The following is a 17,526-nucleotide window of genomic DNA, read 5'->3' as shown; positions in this document are numbered from 1 at the left end:
TTTGATTGACTGTCACTCATCAGAAATTAATAACCAATCAGATGACATGTATGGGACAGAACTAGGATGAAAGAAAATTCAGTCCAGATTGGGCAGTTTTATTAGGACTAGAAGTAGTGTGTTACGTCATATGATTCTGTTTATTTGTAAATCTTATCCACATGTGTAAACTTAGTTTATTTTGTGCACGTTTACCAATTTTAAACTGTCTATCCTATTATTCCCTTAGTACCTCAAACATAGCAACCACTATTTTTAAAGGGTTTACAGCCTTGCCTATGGTATTATGTATACAACAGTCAATTTAACTATAATGGTCAAATGGAAAATGGGGAAGAGGGGAGAGGCTTACCACTAGATCCTTACAACACGCAGTTGAAGGGTCCTTTCTGGTCAATCCCAGGAACATATCTTCAGTTCCCACCTGCTGTTTGAACACAACTTCATATCTGAAAAAAAAGCCAGTGATATAGAGACTCAAATGAAAGAGCAATTTCCTGTCACAGAGCAGAAAACTGAAACTTATGAGGACATGCTATTACAAAAAATAAAAGGACAAAATAAATAAAGTGCTTGCAGTTTTTCAGGCATGTAGCAGAATATAAGGGAACAAAAGTCTAAAAATTCAGTCAAAAATACCTAACACTGTCAGGATTTATGTTGTGTACACTGTTTTCTAAAAATAAAGCTTGACTATTTCAGAGCCATACAAATAAAATAGATTGAGGGAACTTCTAATAAGATTCTAATAAGAGTAAAAGCAGAAGAAAGAAGGAAGGTCCTTTCCTGGAAAACAGTGGCTCAGAAGAATAGTGAGCCCATAATCCAGGGTTTGATGGATAGATGGAAACCTTCCTCTGTTAAATTTAAGCCTCAGAGTAGAGTTAGAAAATCCAGGTTTAGTACTCTTTCTGTCATTAACTGTGTGATCTTGGTCAAGTCACAAACTCATGTGCTCAGCTTCCGGATTTGTACAATTTATGGGAGGGGGTGGGTTTGAACTAAATGATCTCTATTGTGTTTTCTACCTCAAAAATTCTACAGTAGAAACACTGGTAGTGTAGTCAGCACAGGTACAACTATAGTGTTTAGAATCTAGTCCTACAGAATTCTTAGTTCAGTGAAAGGTTTTCCTGGTATTTCACCTCACACATGACAATTCACAAATCTTTCCTTGCCCCCAAATTTGGGACCCTAGGGATAGAGTGGTTTATAGAAACCCCCAGCCATAATGAACTATATCTTTTTATTTTTTCATTTTCATTTTATTTATTTATTTATCTTGGTCGCACTGCACAGCATGTGGGATCTTAGTTCCCTGACCAGGGATCGAACCCACACCCCCTGCACTGGAAGCGCAGAGTCTTAACCACTGGACCTCCAGGGAAGTCCCTACTCTATCTTTTTAGATGGAATGAAGTAAGTAAACATTTACAAATATTTGAAGGAAGATTTGGTATTTGATTAGATATAATGAATGAGAGGAAGGCATCAATGATGATGCTGAGGTTACTCGCTTGGGTGACTGGGTGAAGAGTGAAGCCACTAACTGTGATTGGGAATGTAGGTGGAGGGGAAGTGGTGAGTTTGGTTTAGGGTGTGTGGAGTGTGAGGTGCCTTGGGACATCCAGGCAAATGTATATAGTAGGCAGCTGGAAAATTGTATCTGGAGACATTGAACTTCTGACCACTTGCAAATAGGAATGCCCAAGGATGAAAGAGGGACTTCTCTGAGTTGGAACAGGGCTAACAGTAAATAGTTATTTGAGATAGGACACTTTTTTCTTAATAGACTGTAACAGCTACCAGGTCTTCACAAAGGTGAAGCCAAGTTAAAACAAAACAGAAAGATATTGATCTATATGCCCAGGACTCCCACATGGATTTGCTCTAGCTACTGCTTTCCTCTCATTCATTGTATCTAATCAAATACCAAATCTTCCTTCAAATATCTCTCAAATAAAGACCCTCATAATTCTCTCCAAGGCCAGTGACTTAGCTCAGGCCCTTATTATTTTTTATGTGGTAGCTTGTGATTCTTCTTTTGTGATCTGCCTGTTCACCTTCTTTACCCATTTTCTTCTTTACTAATTGGGACAGTTTGAAATGTATTTGCATAAGATAGAAAATAAAGATTAAAAAATCTTATAAAGCAATTTTCTTCATATCCTGACTGGAGTTCTTGTTCATTTAAAGCTTTGAGGGATATTCTTTCTACAGAACATCAAACATCAGGATGAAAAGTAAAAATTTACTCAGATTTGGAGCTTGCCACATATGGATGTTTGACATTCATTAAACTATGTGACAAATGAATGACTTAAATCTTACCTTTCATAGGGATGTGTGGGCGCTGTATAAACATAACCTGGGATTCACTCCCTTCATACTTAGGATGCAGACAGAAATGTTTTTAAATCCCCTTTGATTTCTTTTTTTATGAGGCTTACTTTTTTTTATATCGTTTATTTGAAAGCTGGATACTTTTTTTCCAGTTAATTATCTGCAGTCTCCCACTGCTTCTATTTTCAGAACTGACATAGAAGATAGAAGCATCGGGGTTTTTTTTAAACATTGGACACAGTTTTACAGTCAGAATTTTAAAAGTTCTCACATTTGCCATAGACGTTTTCAAGACATTATAAAGCGCACTATAATTTAATAAATATTGCCTTTGTTTTTCAAGCTATTCTAAATATTCAAACAAGATTTTATTTTAAAATACATATTTAAAGCTTAGTGTATTTAATCATAAATTTCAGTTATGTATGTAAACACACTTTAATCCTTAACAGTATGAGTGATTTCACTTATTAGTACGAAAGGCTTTTTATGATAATTCTAAAATTCATATTTATTATTCCTACTGAAAAGACTAGAAAGGAAGCCTTTAATCCTGCTTGCACAATATACTAAACATAATCCTAAAATAACTAGTAAATTAGTCCAGGTAACAGCTGATAATTGGTGGGAGAACATAGCCTTTTACTGAAATTGTGGAACACTGAGTAATTAAAAGCACGTCTTTGGCACAAAAACATGGCATAATAATTTAGTTTGTATGAATGCTTGTAATTTAATGGGCTGGTTTTACCCACTGTTACTTCCACATTATACAACTAAATGATATTAAATATAAATTGATAATGGAAATGACTACTTTTCACTTTTTGTTAGATAATAACTGAAAGAAAGGTATTATGTCTTAATATTTGTTTCTGCTCTAGAAGGAAAAAAATCATCAATTACACATGCCTTCTGTGTGTCACCATAGTTTTATCTTTTATGTGGTAGAAGTTACATTATGAATCTTGTCAAAAATAGACTGGTATCAGATGACACATCTAACTTAAACCCCAAAAAACATGTCCCTTGGCTTCATTTGACTTACTCTGGTGTTTCTCTAATATCCCACACATCATGGTGCTCTGCCCCTTCTGGAACCTCCTCTGGATTCCAGATGTGCTCACTATTTTCATCACTTGTTTGAGGGATGACTGTGAAGAAAGGGAAGATAAAGCTGAAGCTTTTGCCTGTTAGCCCCTTGAAATTGCTCCTGTTCTTCTTCACACTAAGTTTGGGATCACTGAAGTGAAATATTTTCTATTTGTAATCGCTAGCTTGTTTTGTGGTCAGGGGAAGCTAAATTCGGAACAGTTGACTTAAATTTTTTAATCAACACACAGCCAATACATTGAAGAGTTGTAATAATAATTGTAGAAAATTTGGAAAAGACATATAAGCAAAAAGAAGAAAATAAAATAATCTACAATCTAACCACCCAGAGATGATCAGTGATAGCATTCTGGTGTACATCTTTCCAGTCTCTCTCTCTCTCTCTCTCTCTGTATATGTGTGTATATCTATATCTATATCTACAGAAATATATATATATATATATGTGTACATACACATATAAAACATATAATATATAAATATTTAGTACATAAAATAACATACTGTGTATAAAATATATATTATATACAACATATAGGCAAAGAAATATTACACATTTTTTCAGAAACAAATAGGATCATATGTAAAATATTTTTACATAAAAGAACAAATCAAACATGCAATCAATCTGATTTGGATGGAAATATTTTATCTTGCCTTGTGTTTTACTATATAAAAGCCCCTTGATACCTTTTCCATGCAAGCCTGACATAATTCTTCAAAAATACTATCAGTGAAAGAAACTGAAAACAGTAGAGACAATGATCATTTTTAATCCATTATTTTCCTCATATAGACATGAGCTCTAAAGAAAATCTCTCTCATTTGTCCTTTATGTCAACTGAGCACATGCCTGGGGTTTCTACATGTCATCTTTAAATGTTTGAAAGTAAATAGGGGGCTCACACCAATGAGTACTTGCCAGAGCAGTCGCTGCCAGTGTCTTCGTCCCCGCAGTGAGCCACAGCCACCCCCTGCCTCCTCAGGAGTCCCTCCAGTAGTAGCAGTAAAGTTTAACCATTCAGAGGACCTTCAAGATGGTGGAGGAGTAAGACGTGGAGATCAACTTCCTCCCCACAAATACGGCAGAAATACATCTACATGTGGAACAACTCCTACAGAACACCTACTGAACACTGGCAGAAGACCTCAGACTTCCCAAAGGCAAGAAACTCCCCATGTACCTGGCCGTGTGATTGAAAGGGTCTTGGTGCTCCAGCTGGGTGTCAGGCCTGAGCCTCTGAGGTGGGAGAGCCGAGTTCTGGACTACCAGAGACCTCCTGGCTCCACGTAATATCAAATGGCGAGAGCTCTCCCAGAGATCTCCAACTCAACGCTAAGACACAGCTCCACTCAACGACCAGCAAGCTCCAGTGCCGGACACCCCATGCCAAACAACTAGCAAGACAGGAACACAACCCCACCCATTAGCAGAGAGGCTGCCTAAAATCATAATAAGTTCACAGACACCCCAAAACACACCACCAGACGTGGTCCTGCCCACCAGAAAGACAAGATCCAGCCTCATCCACCAGAACACAGGCCCCAGTCCCCTCCACCAGGAAGCCTAAACAACCCATTGAATCAACCTTAGACACTGGGGGCAGACACCAAAAACAATGGGAACTACGAACCTGCAGCCTGTGAAAAGGAGACCCCAAACACGGTAAGTTAAGCAAAATGAGAAGACGAGAAATATGCAGCAGAGGAAAGAGCAAAATAAAAACCCACCAGACCAAACAAATGAAGAGGAAATAGGCAGTCTACCTGAAAAAGAATTCAGAGTAATGATAGTAAAGATGATCCAAAATCTTGGAAATAGAATGGAGAAAATACAAGAAACGTTTAACAAGGACCTAGAAGAACTAAAGAGCAAACAATGATGAACAACACAGTAAATGAAATTAAAAATTCTCTAGAAGGAATCAATAGCAGAATAACTGAGGCAGAAGAACAGATAAGTGACCTGGAAGATCAAATAATGGAAATAACTACCACAGAGCAGAATAAAAAGAAGGACACTACATAATGATCAAGGCATCAACCCAAGAAGAAGATATAACAATTGTGAATATTTATGCACCCAACATAGGAGCACCTCAATACATAAAGCAAATGCTAACAGCCTTAAAAGGGGAAATCGACAGTAAAACAATCATAGTAGGGGACTTTAACACCCCACTTTCACCAATGGACAGATCAACCAAAATGAAAATAAATAAGGAAACACAAGCTTTAAATGATACATTAAACAAGATGGACTTAATTGATATTTATAGGACATTCCATCCAAAAACAACAGAATACACTTTCTTCTCAATTGCTTACGGAACATTCTCCAGGATAGACCATATCTTGGGTCACAAATCAAGCCTTGATATATTTAAGAAAACTGAAATCGTATCAAGTATCTTTTCCGACCACAACGCTATGAGACTAGATATCCATTACAGGAAAAATCTGTAAAAAATACAAACACATGAAGGCTAAAAAATACACTACTAAATAACTAAGAGATCACTGAAGAAACCAAAGAGGAAATAAAAAAATACCTAGAAACAAACGACAATGAAAACACGACAGCCCAAAACCTATGGGATGCAGCAAAAGCAGTTCTAAGAGGGAAGTTTATAGCAATACAATCCTAAATTAGGAAACAAGAAACATCTCAAATAAACAACCTAACCTTACACCTAAAGCAATTAGAGAAAGAAGAACAAAAATCTCCAGAGTTAGCAGAAGGAAAGAAATCATAAAAATCAGATCAGAAATAAATGAAAAAGAAATGAAGGAAACAATAGCAAAGATCAATAAAATTAAAAGCTGGTTCTTTGAGAAGATAAACAAAATTGATAAACCACTATTCAGACTCATCAAGAAAAAAAGGGAGAAGACTCAAATCAACAGAATTAGAAATGAGAAAGGGGAAGTAACAACTGACCCTACAGAAATACAAAGAATCATGACTGATTAATACAAGCAGCTCTATGGCAATAAAATGGACAACCTGGAAGAAATGGACAAATTCTTGGAAAAGCACAACCTTCCGAGACTAAACCAGGAAGAAATAGAAAATATAAACAGACCAATCACAAGCACTGAAATGGAAACTGTGATTAAAAATCTTCCAACAAACAAAAGCCCAGGACCAGATTGCTTCACGGGTGAATTCTATCAAACATTTAGGGAGAGCTAACACCTATCCTTCTCAAACTCTTCCACAATATAGCAGAGGGAGGAACACTCCCAAACTCATTCTACGAGACCACCACCACCCTGATACCAAAACCAGACAAAGATGTCACAAAGAAAGAAAACTACAGGCCAGTATCACTGATGAACATAGACGCAAAAATGCTCAACAAAATATTAGCAAACAGAATCCAACAGCACATTAAAAGGATCATAAATCATGATCAAGTGGGGTTTATCCCAGGAATGCAAGGATTCTTCAATATATGCAAATCAATCAATGTGATGCAGCATATTAACAAATTGAACGATAAAAACCATATGATAATCTCAATAGATGCAGAAAAAGCTTTTGACAAAATTCAACACCCATTCATGATAAAATCTCTCCAGAAAGTAGGCATAGAGGAACCTACCTCAACATAATAAAGGCCATATATGACAAACCCACAGCAAACATCATTCTCAATGATGAAAAACTGAAACCATTTCCACTAAGATCAGGAATAAGACAAGGTTGCCCACTCTCACCACTATTATTCAACAGAGTTTTGGAAGTTTTAGCCACAGCAGTCAGAGAAGAAAAAGAAATAAAAGGAATCCAAATTGGAAAAGAAGAAGTAAAACTGTCACTGTTTGCAGATGACGTGATACTATATAGAGAGAATCCTAAAGATGCTACCAGAAAACTACTAGAGCTAATCAATGAATTTGGTAAAGTAGCAGGATAAAAAATTAATGCACAGAAATCTCTTGCATTCCTATACACTAATGATGAAAAATCTGAAGGAGAAATTAAGGAAACACTCCCATTTACCACTGCAACCAGAAGAATAAAATACCTAGGAATAAACCTACCTAAGGACACAAAACTCCTGTATGCAGAAAACTATAGGTCACTGATGAAAGAAATTAAAGATGATAGAAACAGATGGAGAGATATACCATGTCCTTGGATTGGAAGAATCAACATTGTGAAAATGACTATACTACCCAAAGCAATCTACAGATTCAGTGCAATCCCTATCAAACTACCAATGGCATTGTTCACAGTACTAGAACAAAAAATTTCACAATTTGTATGGAAACACAAAAGACCCTGAATAGCCAAAGCAATCTTGAAAAAGAAAAACGGAGCTGGAGGAATCAGGCTCCCTGACTTCAGACTAAACTACAAAGCTAGAGTAATCAAGACAGTATGGTACTGGCACAAAAACAAAGCACAAAACCAGTATGGTACTGGGAGAAAGAAATATAGATCAATGGAACAGCATAGAAAGCCCAGAGATAAACCCATGCACATATGGTCAACTTATCTCTGATAAAGGAGGCAAGAATATACAATGGAGAAAAGACAGCCTTTCAATAAGTGGTGCTGGGAAAACTGGTCAGCCACATGTAAAAGAATGAAATTAGAACACTCCCTAACACCATACACAAAAATAAGCTCAAAATGAATTAAAGACCTAAATGTAAGGCCAGACACTATAAAACTTAGAGGAAAACATAGGCAGAACACTCTATGACATAAATCACAGCAAGATCCTTTTTGACCCACCTCCTAGAGAAATGGAAATAAAAACAAAAATAAACAAATGGGACCTAATGAAACTTAAAAGCTTTTGCACAGCAAAGGAAACCATAAATAAGACGAAAAGACAACCCTCAGAACGGGAGAAACTATTTGCAAATGAAGCAACTGAGAAAGGACTAATCTCCAAAATTTACAAGCAGCTCCTGCAGCTCAATATCAAAAAACAAACAAGCCAATCCAAAAATGGGCAGAAGACCTAAATAGACATTTCTCCAAAGAAGATATACAGATTGCCAACAAACACATGAAAGGATGCTCAACATTACTAATCATTAGAGAAATGCAAATCTAAACTACAATGAAGTATCACCTCACACCGGTCAGAATGGCCATCATCAAAAAATCTACAACCAATTCATGCTGGAGAGGGTGTGGAGAAAAGGGAACCCTCTTGCACTGTTGGTGGGAATGTAAATTGATACAGCCACTATGGAGAAGGGTATGGAGGTTCCTTAAAAAACTAAAAATAGAACTGCCATATGACCCAGCAATCCCACTACTGGGCATATACCCTGGGAAAACCATAATTCAAAAAGAATCATATACCACAACGTTCATTGCAGCTCTATTTACAATAGCCAGGACATGGAAGCAACCTAAATGTCCATCAACAGATGAATGGATAAAGAAGATGTGGCCCATATATACAATCGAATATTACTCAGACATAAAAAGAAATGAAATTAGAGTTATTTGTAGTGAGGTGGATGGACCTAGAGTCTGTCATACAGAGTGAAGTAAGTCAGAAAGAGAAAAACAAATACCGTATACTAACACATATACATGGAATCTAAAAAAAAAAAAAAAGGTTCTGAAGAACCTAGTGGCAGGACAGGAATAAAGACACAGATGTAGAGAATGGACTTGAGGACACGGGGAGGGGCAAGGGTAAGCTGGGACGAAGTGAGAGAGTGGCATTGACATATATACACTACCAAATGTAAAATAGATAGCTAGTGGGAAGCAGCCGCAAAGCCCAGGGAGATCAGCTTGGTGCTTTGTGACCACCTAGAGGAGTGGGATAGGGAGGGTGGGAGGGAGATGCAAGAGGAAGGAGATATGGGGATATATGTATACGTATAGCTGATGCACTTTGTTATACAGCAGAAACTGACACAACATTGTAAAGCAATTATACTCCAATAAAGATGTTAAAAAAAAAAAAAAGAAAGTAAATAGGCATGCTAAACCCAGCTTACATTTGTTCCAACTGTTGCGGCAGCAAATGGAGACCCACATTAGGTGCAGAACATTATTTTGATTACTGTTAAGTGTTCCCAGAAATGCACCTGATTGTCAGGTTTTCAATTCTGCCAGTTCATTTGAAATGATCTGCTTCCATCTAGCATGGGTTTTGTAAAGCATAGTTACAGATTTATATATAATGTTTTACATATGACTCATTGTTCTTAGAATTTAGAGATTATTAGACCTACATTATCAGAAATACAGGCAGCACAGAAATACATCCAAATTTGAACTAGTCTTCTGTGAAGTGAATATCTCTTGAATAAGGCAAATAGACTCTTGAGTATGTAGAATAACTGAAATTTAAAAATTGTCCACTCAGACCTCATTTTAGTCATTATTTTAAACATTTTTCCAGACAAAATCTTTTACAATTACCTAAATTGATGAGAGTACTTAATTTCCTCTCCCTGTCCACCCTCTGGTAACTGTGATCATGACCAACAGAATTTCAGATTTCTATATTTTTAAAGATGTGAAAAATGTTCAACTCTGTGAAAATGTATAGGCCAAAATGCTGGGAAAACACCCAAAAAATATTTATTCTAGTTTACTGGACCCGTGACTTTATAAGTTACCCCATGGGCTTTAATTTATAAGCTTTTCAACATAAGATAAATATTTGTTTCATTGTGTTCTCCAAAGGACTATTAGCTCAATGGGGGCAGGGACCCTTTCTATTTTGATCTCCATTGTAGTCTCAGAGATGATCATACTACCTGGTACATAATTAGCTCTCAACAAATATTTATTGAATGAATTAATGAATTCTGTGAAATTGCCAGAATATAGCAGCATAGAACGTGACGGAGTTAAGTGTTGTGGTAACTAGACCCTAAATAATAAAAAAGTTATCTAACCACATGTGACTTTCTTGGTTTTCCATCTCAGGAAATATGCCAAAAAATGTGAATAACTCAAGGCAAATTAATTTCCATTACTAGAAAAACAACTTACCTGCAACACTAGAGTAAAAACAACATCTTTATATGTAAATAGTTGTTCATCGTTCCCACAATTATTTGAGTTCATCTTTGATAAGCGCTAGTGTTAGTTAGTATTACTCTCCCTATAATTTTGCTCCCAAAGAAAAGATTATACTGATTATATTGATCTATATGCTTTATTAAATAACTTACCTTTAAGCGCTTCTCTTTTTGGTGGTCCAATATTCCCAGGACCCATGGCTCCCATTGCAGATGAACTATTTGACTGGAGGAGAGGAAAAAAAGTCCAACATTCTGTAATTACTACTTGTATAACTTACATGACCAGTAATACTTTAAATTTGATAAGCTTTCCATCTACAGTTTCATTAAGCTTCCCAGTTTAATTATCCATTGTTGTTATGTAACCAAGAGACAGATGTCAAGTATTATTTTGAATGTGTTTTCCTTGTCCTTTCAAAAAGTATCTGCTTTAATAGACCCCCAAGGCAGAATTGATCTTTGATCAGACTAAATCCCCAGTTCCAGCCCAGTGAATCATGTATTCTTGGGGATAGGGGAATGAGCCACATTCATCTCTTTGAAGGTTAGAACCCAGTGTTAGAATAAGAGCATCGACCCCTTTGGGTTTTGGCAGTTGTCTGGTCATAGTTAGATGGGGGACAGAAGTATGGGAAAGTTTTCTAGAAATAAAAACAAACCACTAAATAGAGTCTAAGTATTTAGACATCAAACAACTCATTCAAAAGTCTTGATAATAGCTTTTACTTCTTTCCACTGTGGATATGAAATACTTCTTCGTCCCATCACCTCATGACACTGAACTACTGGATTTAAACAGCAACCCCAAATTAATAGTGTCAAATACATGCTGAACCACTTCAGTCTTCATGCAAGTTCAGGTTTATTTTGCCATCTTCTGTATGAGCAGACATACCCCCTGTATGGGGCAGGGACAGCAGACATACTGCCCCTGTCTCACCAGTAGAAGAACAGTTTTCTTTTTTCAGCTGAGTATAGTGGCAACCACCTCATTGGTCCCTGTCAGGAGTTCTTCGATACTTCAAGAAAATCCCAATTTTTTTTTTTTACTAATTGTTCTTGCTGATGTCAGACTCTGCAGCTCCAATTCACTCCATTGCTGGCAGTCAAAACTTCTTATCGCGTGGTCCTGGCAAACTAGCACCTCCAACTCTCCTTTTCCAGGCCCCTGCCCTTATCTCCCAAGACTTCAGACAGGTACACAAGTTATAATGTCCTGTTTGGGCAAGAGGAATAGGGTCTGTCCTTGGAAGCTGGTGGAAAAGCTCATCTGTGTCTTTTTTATGCTAAATTATTCCAACAGCTATAAATTAGAAATTAATCTGTAACATCTCAACAGTTTCTGAGACAGAACTCTTGCTTTCCAAAAGGTGCTTCAAAAGTGCTATGTCTGCTGTTAAGGTGTTACAGGCATTTTTATGTGAAAATCCCAAGACAATATTCTGTACATTTTTTTCTTTTAAATCACTAAAGTCATATAAACTTGCAGTGCTTTTCTTAAGTTATTAATCACCAGAATATTAATAATACTAACAGTCAATCAGGGTAAAGCATTTTTTGGAACCTGAGGGCCTCTTGTTTTGTTGAGTGCTTCCTTCCACAGCAAATTAAAATCCATAGAAATAAAAACTTGAACATTCCTGACAAAAATTGGTATGCTTTCCATGGACAGTGATGATTGGATCAGTATATCAGAACAGAGGAGGAGTTTCAGTTTATTAACTTAATGAAAATAAATGATTAAAAATAAAATTTTCAAGTGAAAAGATGGATCAGGGTAATAAAAACATTAAAAACCATCTGGCAATTGTTTCTATAAGAATATCATTTCAGCCTCTACCATGAATCTACATCCAATTATCTGAGCAATTTATCATTGCAATTCATGCCACTTTGCAATATGTAAGAGAGTTAGAACATCCTTGTTACGTTGTCTGTGCAGAGTGGTAAACCTTATTTCCCAAGGTCTTAAGATCCCCTCGTGAGACAACATACTCTCTTCCCAATCTCCTATATTCTTAACAATTCTTTGTGGGGATAGTGTAAATAAACCAACGTGTATGCAACAGTTCTAAATGCTGTTTTCAGTGAGTGTATTTTCAAAAACACTTCGCTCTTGTAATCGTTCCACAGTTCCCAAGATTAATACATGTTAAAAAATGAAAAGCCGTTTCTCTCCTGGAAAATTTAATAGTTCATTACAAACATTAATTTTTCTCCCACTGTTCTGATACCCCAATTCTATATCCTCTAATGATATCTGTACTGTGGTGTCTGAATGACCACTTATCTCAAAATTGCTTATAACCCAGATATACAGAATCATACATTATTATAGTAATTTTCCTGTATATATTGTACAATTTGGTAAAATGATTCTAGTCTCTCTATTCTCATAAGCACTCATCTTTCCCCTGGAAACACCTCTAGATGCAAATAAACATCTCCGTACATAAATGCCAAAGGAAACAGGCTTTGTAACCAGGGGAAATTCTTATCTCTGAATCTGTTCTAGTTACAAGTTCCACTTCCCTTTATTCCAGATCGCTGTTTCTCTATATGACATACTTTTTTCTATGTGACATAACTTTACCTTTTCTATACTTTTTCTATATGGCATAACTTTACCTTTCCCAGGATTTATCATTCTATTTCAGCTAAGGTAGCAAAAACGAGTTTGCCTTCCCAAACTTATTGATATATTGCACTTAACTTTTTCTTTTGTGTCCTATTTGTTGTATATATTCAATGCTGTTACTAATGGCCTGCTTTTTCTTTCCTTCTTTGGCCTCTACTAAGAATTCTCTGACCAAAACTTCTTGGTTCCTAATCCTGGCTCCAAGCTGACTCAGTTCCCCTCCTCCACAAATTTTATTTCCATTGCATGTCTTATTTGATTCTGCCCTGTTCCACGTAACTTCTTCCTGGAGGGTGGAAGCTCATCCAGTGTCAATCTGGTTGACACTGGATTGGCTGCCTATTTAGATTATGCTACTTGTTTTTCCACACTATGGCAAAAAAGAATTTGGGGAGGAGAAAATTGACATGTATGTTCATGGGAGACGGTTTATTCACGGTAAACTGGTCATGATAACAAAGAACATTAAAATAGTTTAAAGCAAATTAATATATTCTGCTATAGTACGAGACTTTTTAATATAAATTTATTTATTTTATTTATTTATTTTTGGCTGCCTTGGGTCTTCATTGCTGTGCGAGGGCTTTCTCTAGCTGCAGGGAGCGGGGGCTACTCTTCGTTGTGGTGCGCAGGCTACTCACTGCGGTGGCTTCTCTTGTTGCAGAGCACAGGCTCTAGAGTGCAGGCTCAGTAGTTGTGGCACGCAGGCTTAGTTGCTCTGCGGCATATGGGATCTTCCAGGACCAGGGCTCGAACCCCGGTCCCCTGCATTGACAGGCGGATTCTTAACCACCGTGCCACCAGGGAAGCACCTATAGTATGAAACTTCTGCCGCAAATTTTGTTTGCCTTCACATAGGCAGTCTGATAGCCAAGGTTTGCTAATATCTAAGGAGGAGGAGAATGGAGAGCAGGGCGTTACATGTAAGTATTTTGAGTATTCTGAGCTTACTGGCAGTGACTGTGGAATGGGCAAAGGTCAATTCATGCAACTGTCCTACCCAAAATGAAGCCCATCTTGCTGCTGCAAGCCTCCCTGAGGTTCCCTGTCCTGACCCCAAATGCTATTCAACTAATTAGATTCCACAGCTCTATCTGAGCATGTAGCCGGAAGCCAATTTTAATAGGCTGAAGCTAGTTTGTCCCCTTATTTGGCTCAAAATATTTTCTGTTCTGCTTTCATGTGTAGACAAATTTTTAAAAATTAAGGGTTTGGGGGCCCTAATTAATACTGTCTAATTAAAATTATTTGTTTTATAGAAATATTGTCTAGGCTTAAAAATCCTAGCTACCACTCTTTGTAATGGTTTTCAAGCATTCTTTGGCCATAAATATAAATGACAAACATTTTGAAATGTGGCTATTGCTACCATAGTTACAGAACTCTTTTCTTATTCAGTGTTCAGGTAGTTTAGAAAAAATATAATTACGTTTGCTAGAAATGTACTAGAGGTTATACTCTCATGCATAATCAGTCCTGCAACCTCCTGTGAATGTATTAGATGACAGAGCCCTGCTCCCACAGCAAGGTTGGAACAAGTTGTTCAAATACAGTTTCACAACTTAGTGTGATCAGAACTAATTCATCTGTAGGTATATAACCACCTGTCTGGACTCAAAGTCATCCTCTTCCGGATAAAGCAGCTTAGAGAGAGCCTGCAGAGCTGAAACTGAGGAAATGGTTTCAATTTCCATATTTTCAGATTCCATATTTTCAGCTTCTGCATTTTCAGATTCCATATTCTGAGGAAGAAGATAATCAGAAAGAGGTATTTTAGTCTTCTATTTTATTTAAGACATGAAGATTTTTCTAAGTTGTCATATCTCCCTTCTTTCCCTGGGTCACTCCATTATCTCTTATTCCTCCTTGAAAATCCTTGTAAACTCCTTCAAATATATGTATTTTGCTGATGCACAGACCTGGGGCAGCAAGTAAACGCAAGTATTCAGCTTGCTTTATTAAAACTTCGTGCTCAATCTAACAAGCATTTCTTGAGCACCTACATAGTGATTCTCAGATTTTAGTGTGTTTAAGAGTCAATTGGGGAGTTAGTTAAAAATGCACATCCTTAAACTCTACCTCAAGAGAAAGGGTATGTCAGTGTCACGTAGAATGTACATTATTATTTGGAAACATACTTTTGTGGACTACCTTTTTATCTGTCTAATATATGCTGTCTAGCTTGTATATTCCTATTCAGTGAACTGAAAAGGATGTTTGTTGGGGGGAATGTCTCAAGGAACTTTACTCATTTCACACTTTTGCCTCAGGCAGGCCGGTATCTTCTGCTTTATTTAAAATTTTAATCAACCCTTGATGTTGCCTTGCATTATATTGCTGTTTGAGACCTCTAGTGGGTTGGTTCATTAACTTTAGTGAAAGTTCACACAAAATAAATTGTTTTTTTCTGATTATAATAGTGATACTATATATGTCTATTGTGGAAACTTTAGGAAATAATACATTAAAAGTAGAAATAAGAGAATCACAACTACTTGTAATCCTACCAACCAGACATCAGTCTTTTAAATAATCTCTACCGTTATATTTGGAGTAGGAATTCAGGATCTTTAAAAATCTTGGGAGTGTCAAACTTTAATGAATAACCTGAATAAAGACTGTAGAATTAGGCCTATTGTTAGTGATTTGGGCATAAATATAATAGGAATCTTTTCTACACTTCTGCTGATATTTTTTGAACATTATTTTATAAAATTAATTCACAGGAAGCATTTCTTTAGTGCTTTTATTAAATGATCCACTAAAATTTTTGTGTTGTGCCTAGAACAGTAATACAAAGGAATTCTCAAAAGTGTGCTGGTACAATCACCTGTCAAAATCAATCTGCATGTAAATGGCGTTTTACAAATCTTTTGTTTTACTATTATATTTTACCATTATTTTGACTTTCCTTTTTAAAAGGAAAACTGATCTGAATGCTTATCAGAGATGTCAAGGGTATGAAACAAATGTTAAATTGCCCTATAGATCTAGCACAGAGGCAAGTATATCATAGTGGTTAAGAGTAAGGGCTCTGGAGTCATGTTGCTTAGATTTGTATCTATCGTTTACTTCCTAGCTCTGTGACTCTGGGCTACATCTTTTAAACTAATAATGATGTCGAATAACTTAATGATAAAACTCATTACATTGAAAACTCATTAAATTGGAAAAGGTGAAATAAGAGCCGATTAAAACAATCTTCTCTCACAGTATGGTCTGGTTGTCTGCTATGGAAATGAATAATTGACACATTAAATTAAACAAAGAGGCTTCTGTTTATATTTTTAAAGTCCTAGCTGATTATGTGTTCATTAAATATTTACTTAACATTAAAAGCAAAAAGTTTATTGAAACATTTTCTACCTTTGACAGTGAAAGGGAAAAATGGATCCAGATATCAGATGCAATGATATAAATGGTATTTTGAGTTGAGATTGTACAATGAGACTTTTAAAAAACAAATATAGCCAAAATTGTTTTACTATTCCAGCATTACCTACCTTACAATATTGTTGTGATGGCCGTATTATGCAACGTAGGTAAAAGAGTTTGCTAAAATATGAAAAGCTTTATAAAAATATCATTATTATTTGGCACATAGTGCCAGCACCCACAGGTACACGATGATGAGGCTTGCTAGAGCTTAATGGTGGGCTGGTGAGAGGGGAAGAAACTGGAACCAGTAGAACTAACCCAGAAGAAGGGTATTCAGAAGTGCCAAATACAGCATCTGAGTTAGCAATCAGAACTGCTATTCACGCGTGCTCATGGGCTTGGCAGTGACATGGCAGCGAGTCTCAGGACGTGAGCAGTGTTTCAGCAGAAAGGTTGAATAGCCATGGTTACAGGGAGGCCTATTTAGGTAAAGTAGGATCCTGGTCCATAGGTGGGGGTATAGGAGGCAGGATGGGGTTCTTGAGTATTATGGGGGAGTTGGCAGCTAGAGGAAGGTTCAGAATAAGGCAGGGCTCAACATCACAGCTAGAAAAGAGAAAAGGAAACAGGCACTCCATCAGAGGCTTTCTAATGTCCCAGTGGAGGTTATGAAGGAAGGCTGTGGTTCAGTAAGTACACTGGATACTGTATTTAGGAAAAGCAGATTAATTCTAAATCCCCATCAGTTGGGAAGTAGCTCTCGCCTGGTTCTCATTTGGTAAGAGGCAGGGCAGTGTGGGCAGTGGGAAGCTACACCTAGAGGCTGAGCGTCTTCAGTAACTGGACCTGGCATGTAGTCAGCAGTTGGTGAATACTGAATGAAGTATGACTAAATTCATACGAATGTTGATTTCAAAATAGTCACCTTGGAATGTTATACATTGATGTAAATTATGCTATCGATGCTCAAAATATTTTGGAACTGCCTTCATATGTAGCACCAAGAAAACAGGTATCACTATGGTATCACT

At 36.8% G+C, this 17,526-nt stretch overlaps 1 protein-coding gene across 2 annotated transcripts in view; it reads right to left on the bottom strand.

Annotated features, from left to right (window-relative positions):
• Nucleotides 1-17,526, bottom strand: part of DNAAF6 (dynein axonemal assembly factor 6) — a 47,016-nt gene that overhangs the window by 26,193 nt on the left and 3,297 nt on the right. For both annotated transcript variants that reach the window (XM_036840076.1, XM_036840077.1), the window contains exons 2-5: nucleotides 14,722-14,859; nucleotides 10,630-10,702; nucleotides 3,392-3,497; nucleotides 353-449 (exon numbers count right to left, since the gene is read on the bottom strand). In XM_036840076.1, coding sequence (XP_036695971.1) covers nucleotides 353-449; nucleotides 3,392-3,497; nucleotides 10,630-10,702; nucleotides 14,722-14,856 — 411 coding nt within the window. In that variant the 5' untranslated portion in view covers nucleotides 14,857-14,859. The remainder of the gene's footprint in view (nucleotides 1-352; nucleotides 450-3,391; nucleotides 3,498-10,629; nucleotides 10,703-14,721; nucleotides 14,860-17,526) is intronic.

Source organism: Balaenoptera musculus, chromosome X, assembly GCF_009873245.2.
Source record: "Balaenoptera musculus isolate JJ_BM4_2016_0621 chromosome X, mBalMus1.pri.v3, whole genome shotgun sequence".
In the NCBI taxonomy this organism is placed as follows: domain Eukaryota; kingdom Metazoa; phylum Chordata; class Mammalia; order Artiodactyla; family Balaenopteridae; genus Balaenoptera; species Balaenoptera musculus.
This window is presented reverse-complemented; position numbering and strand designations above follow the sequence as displayed.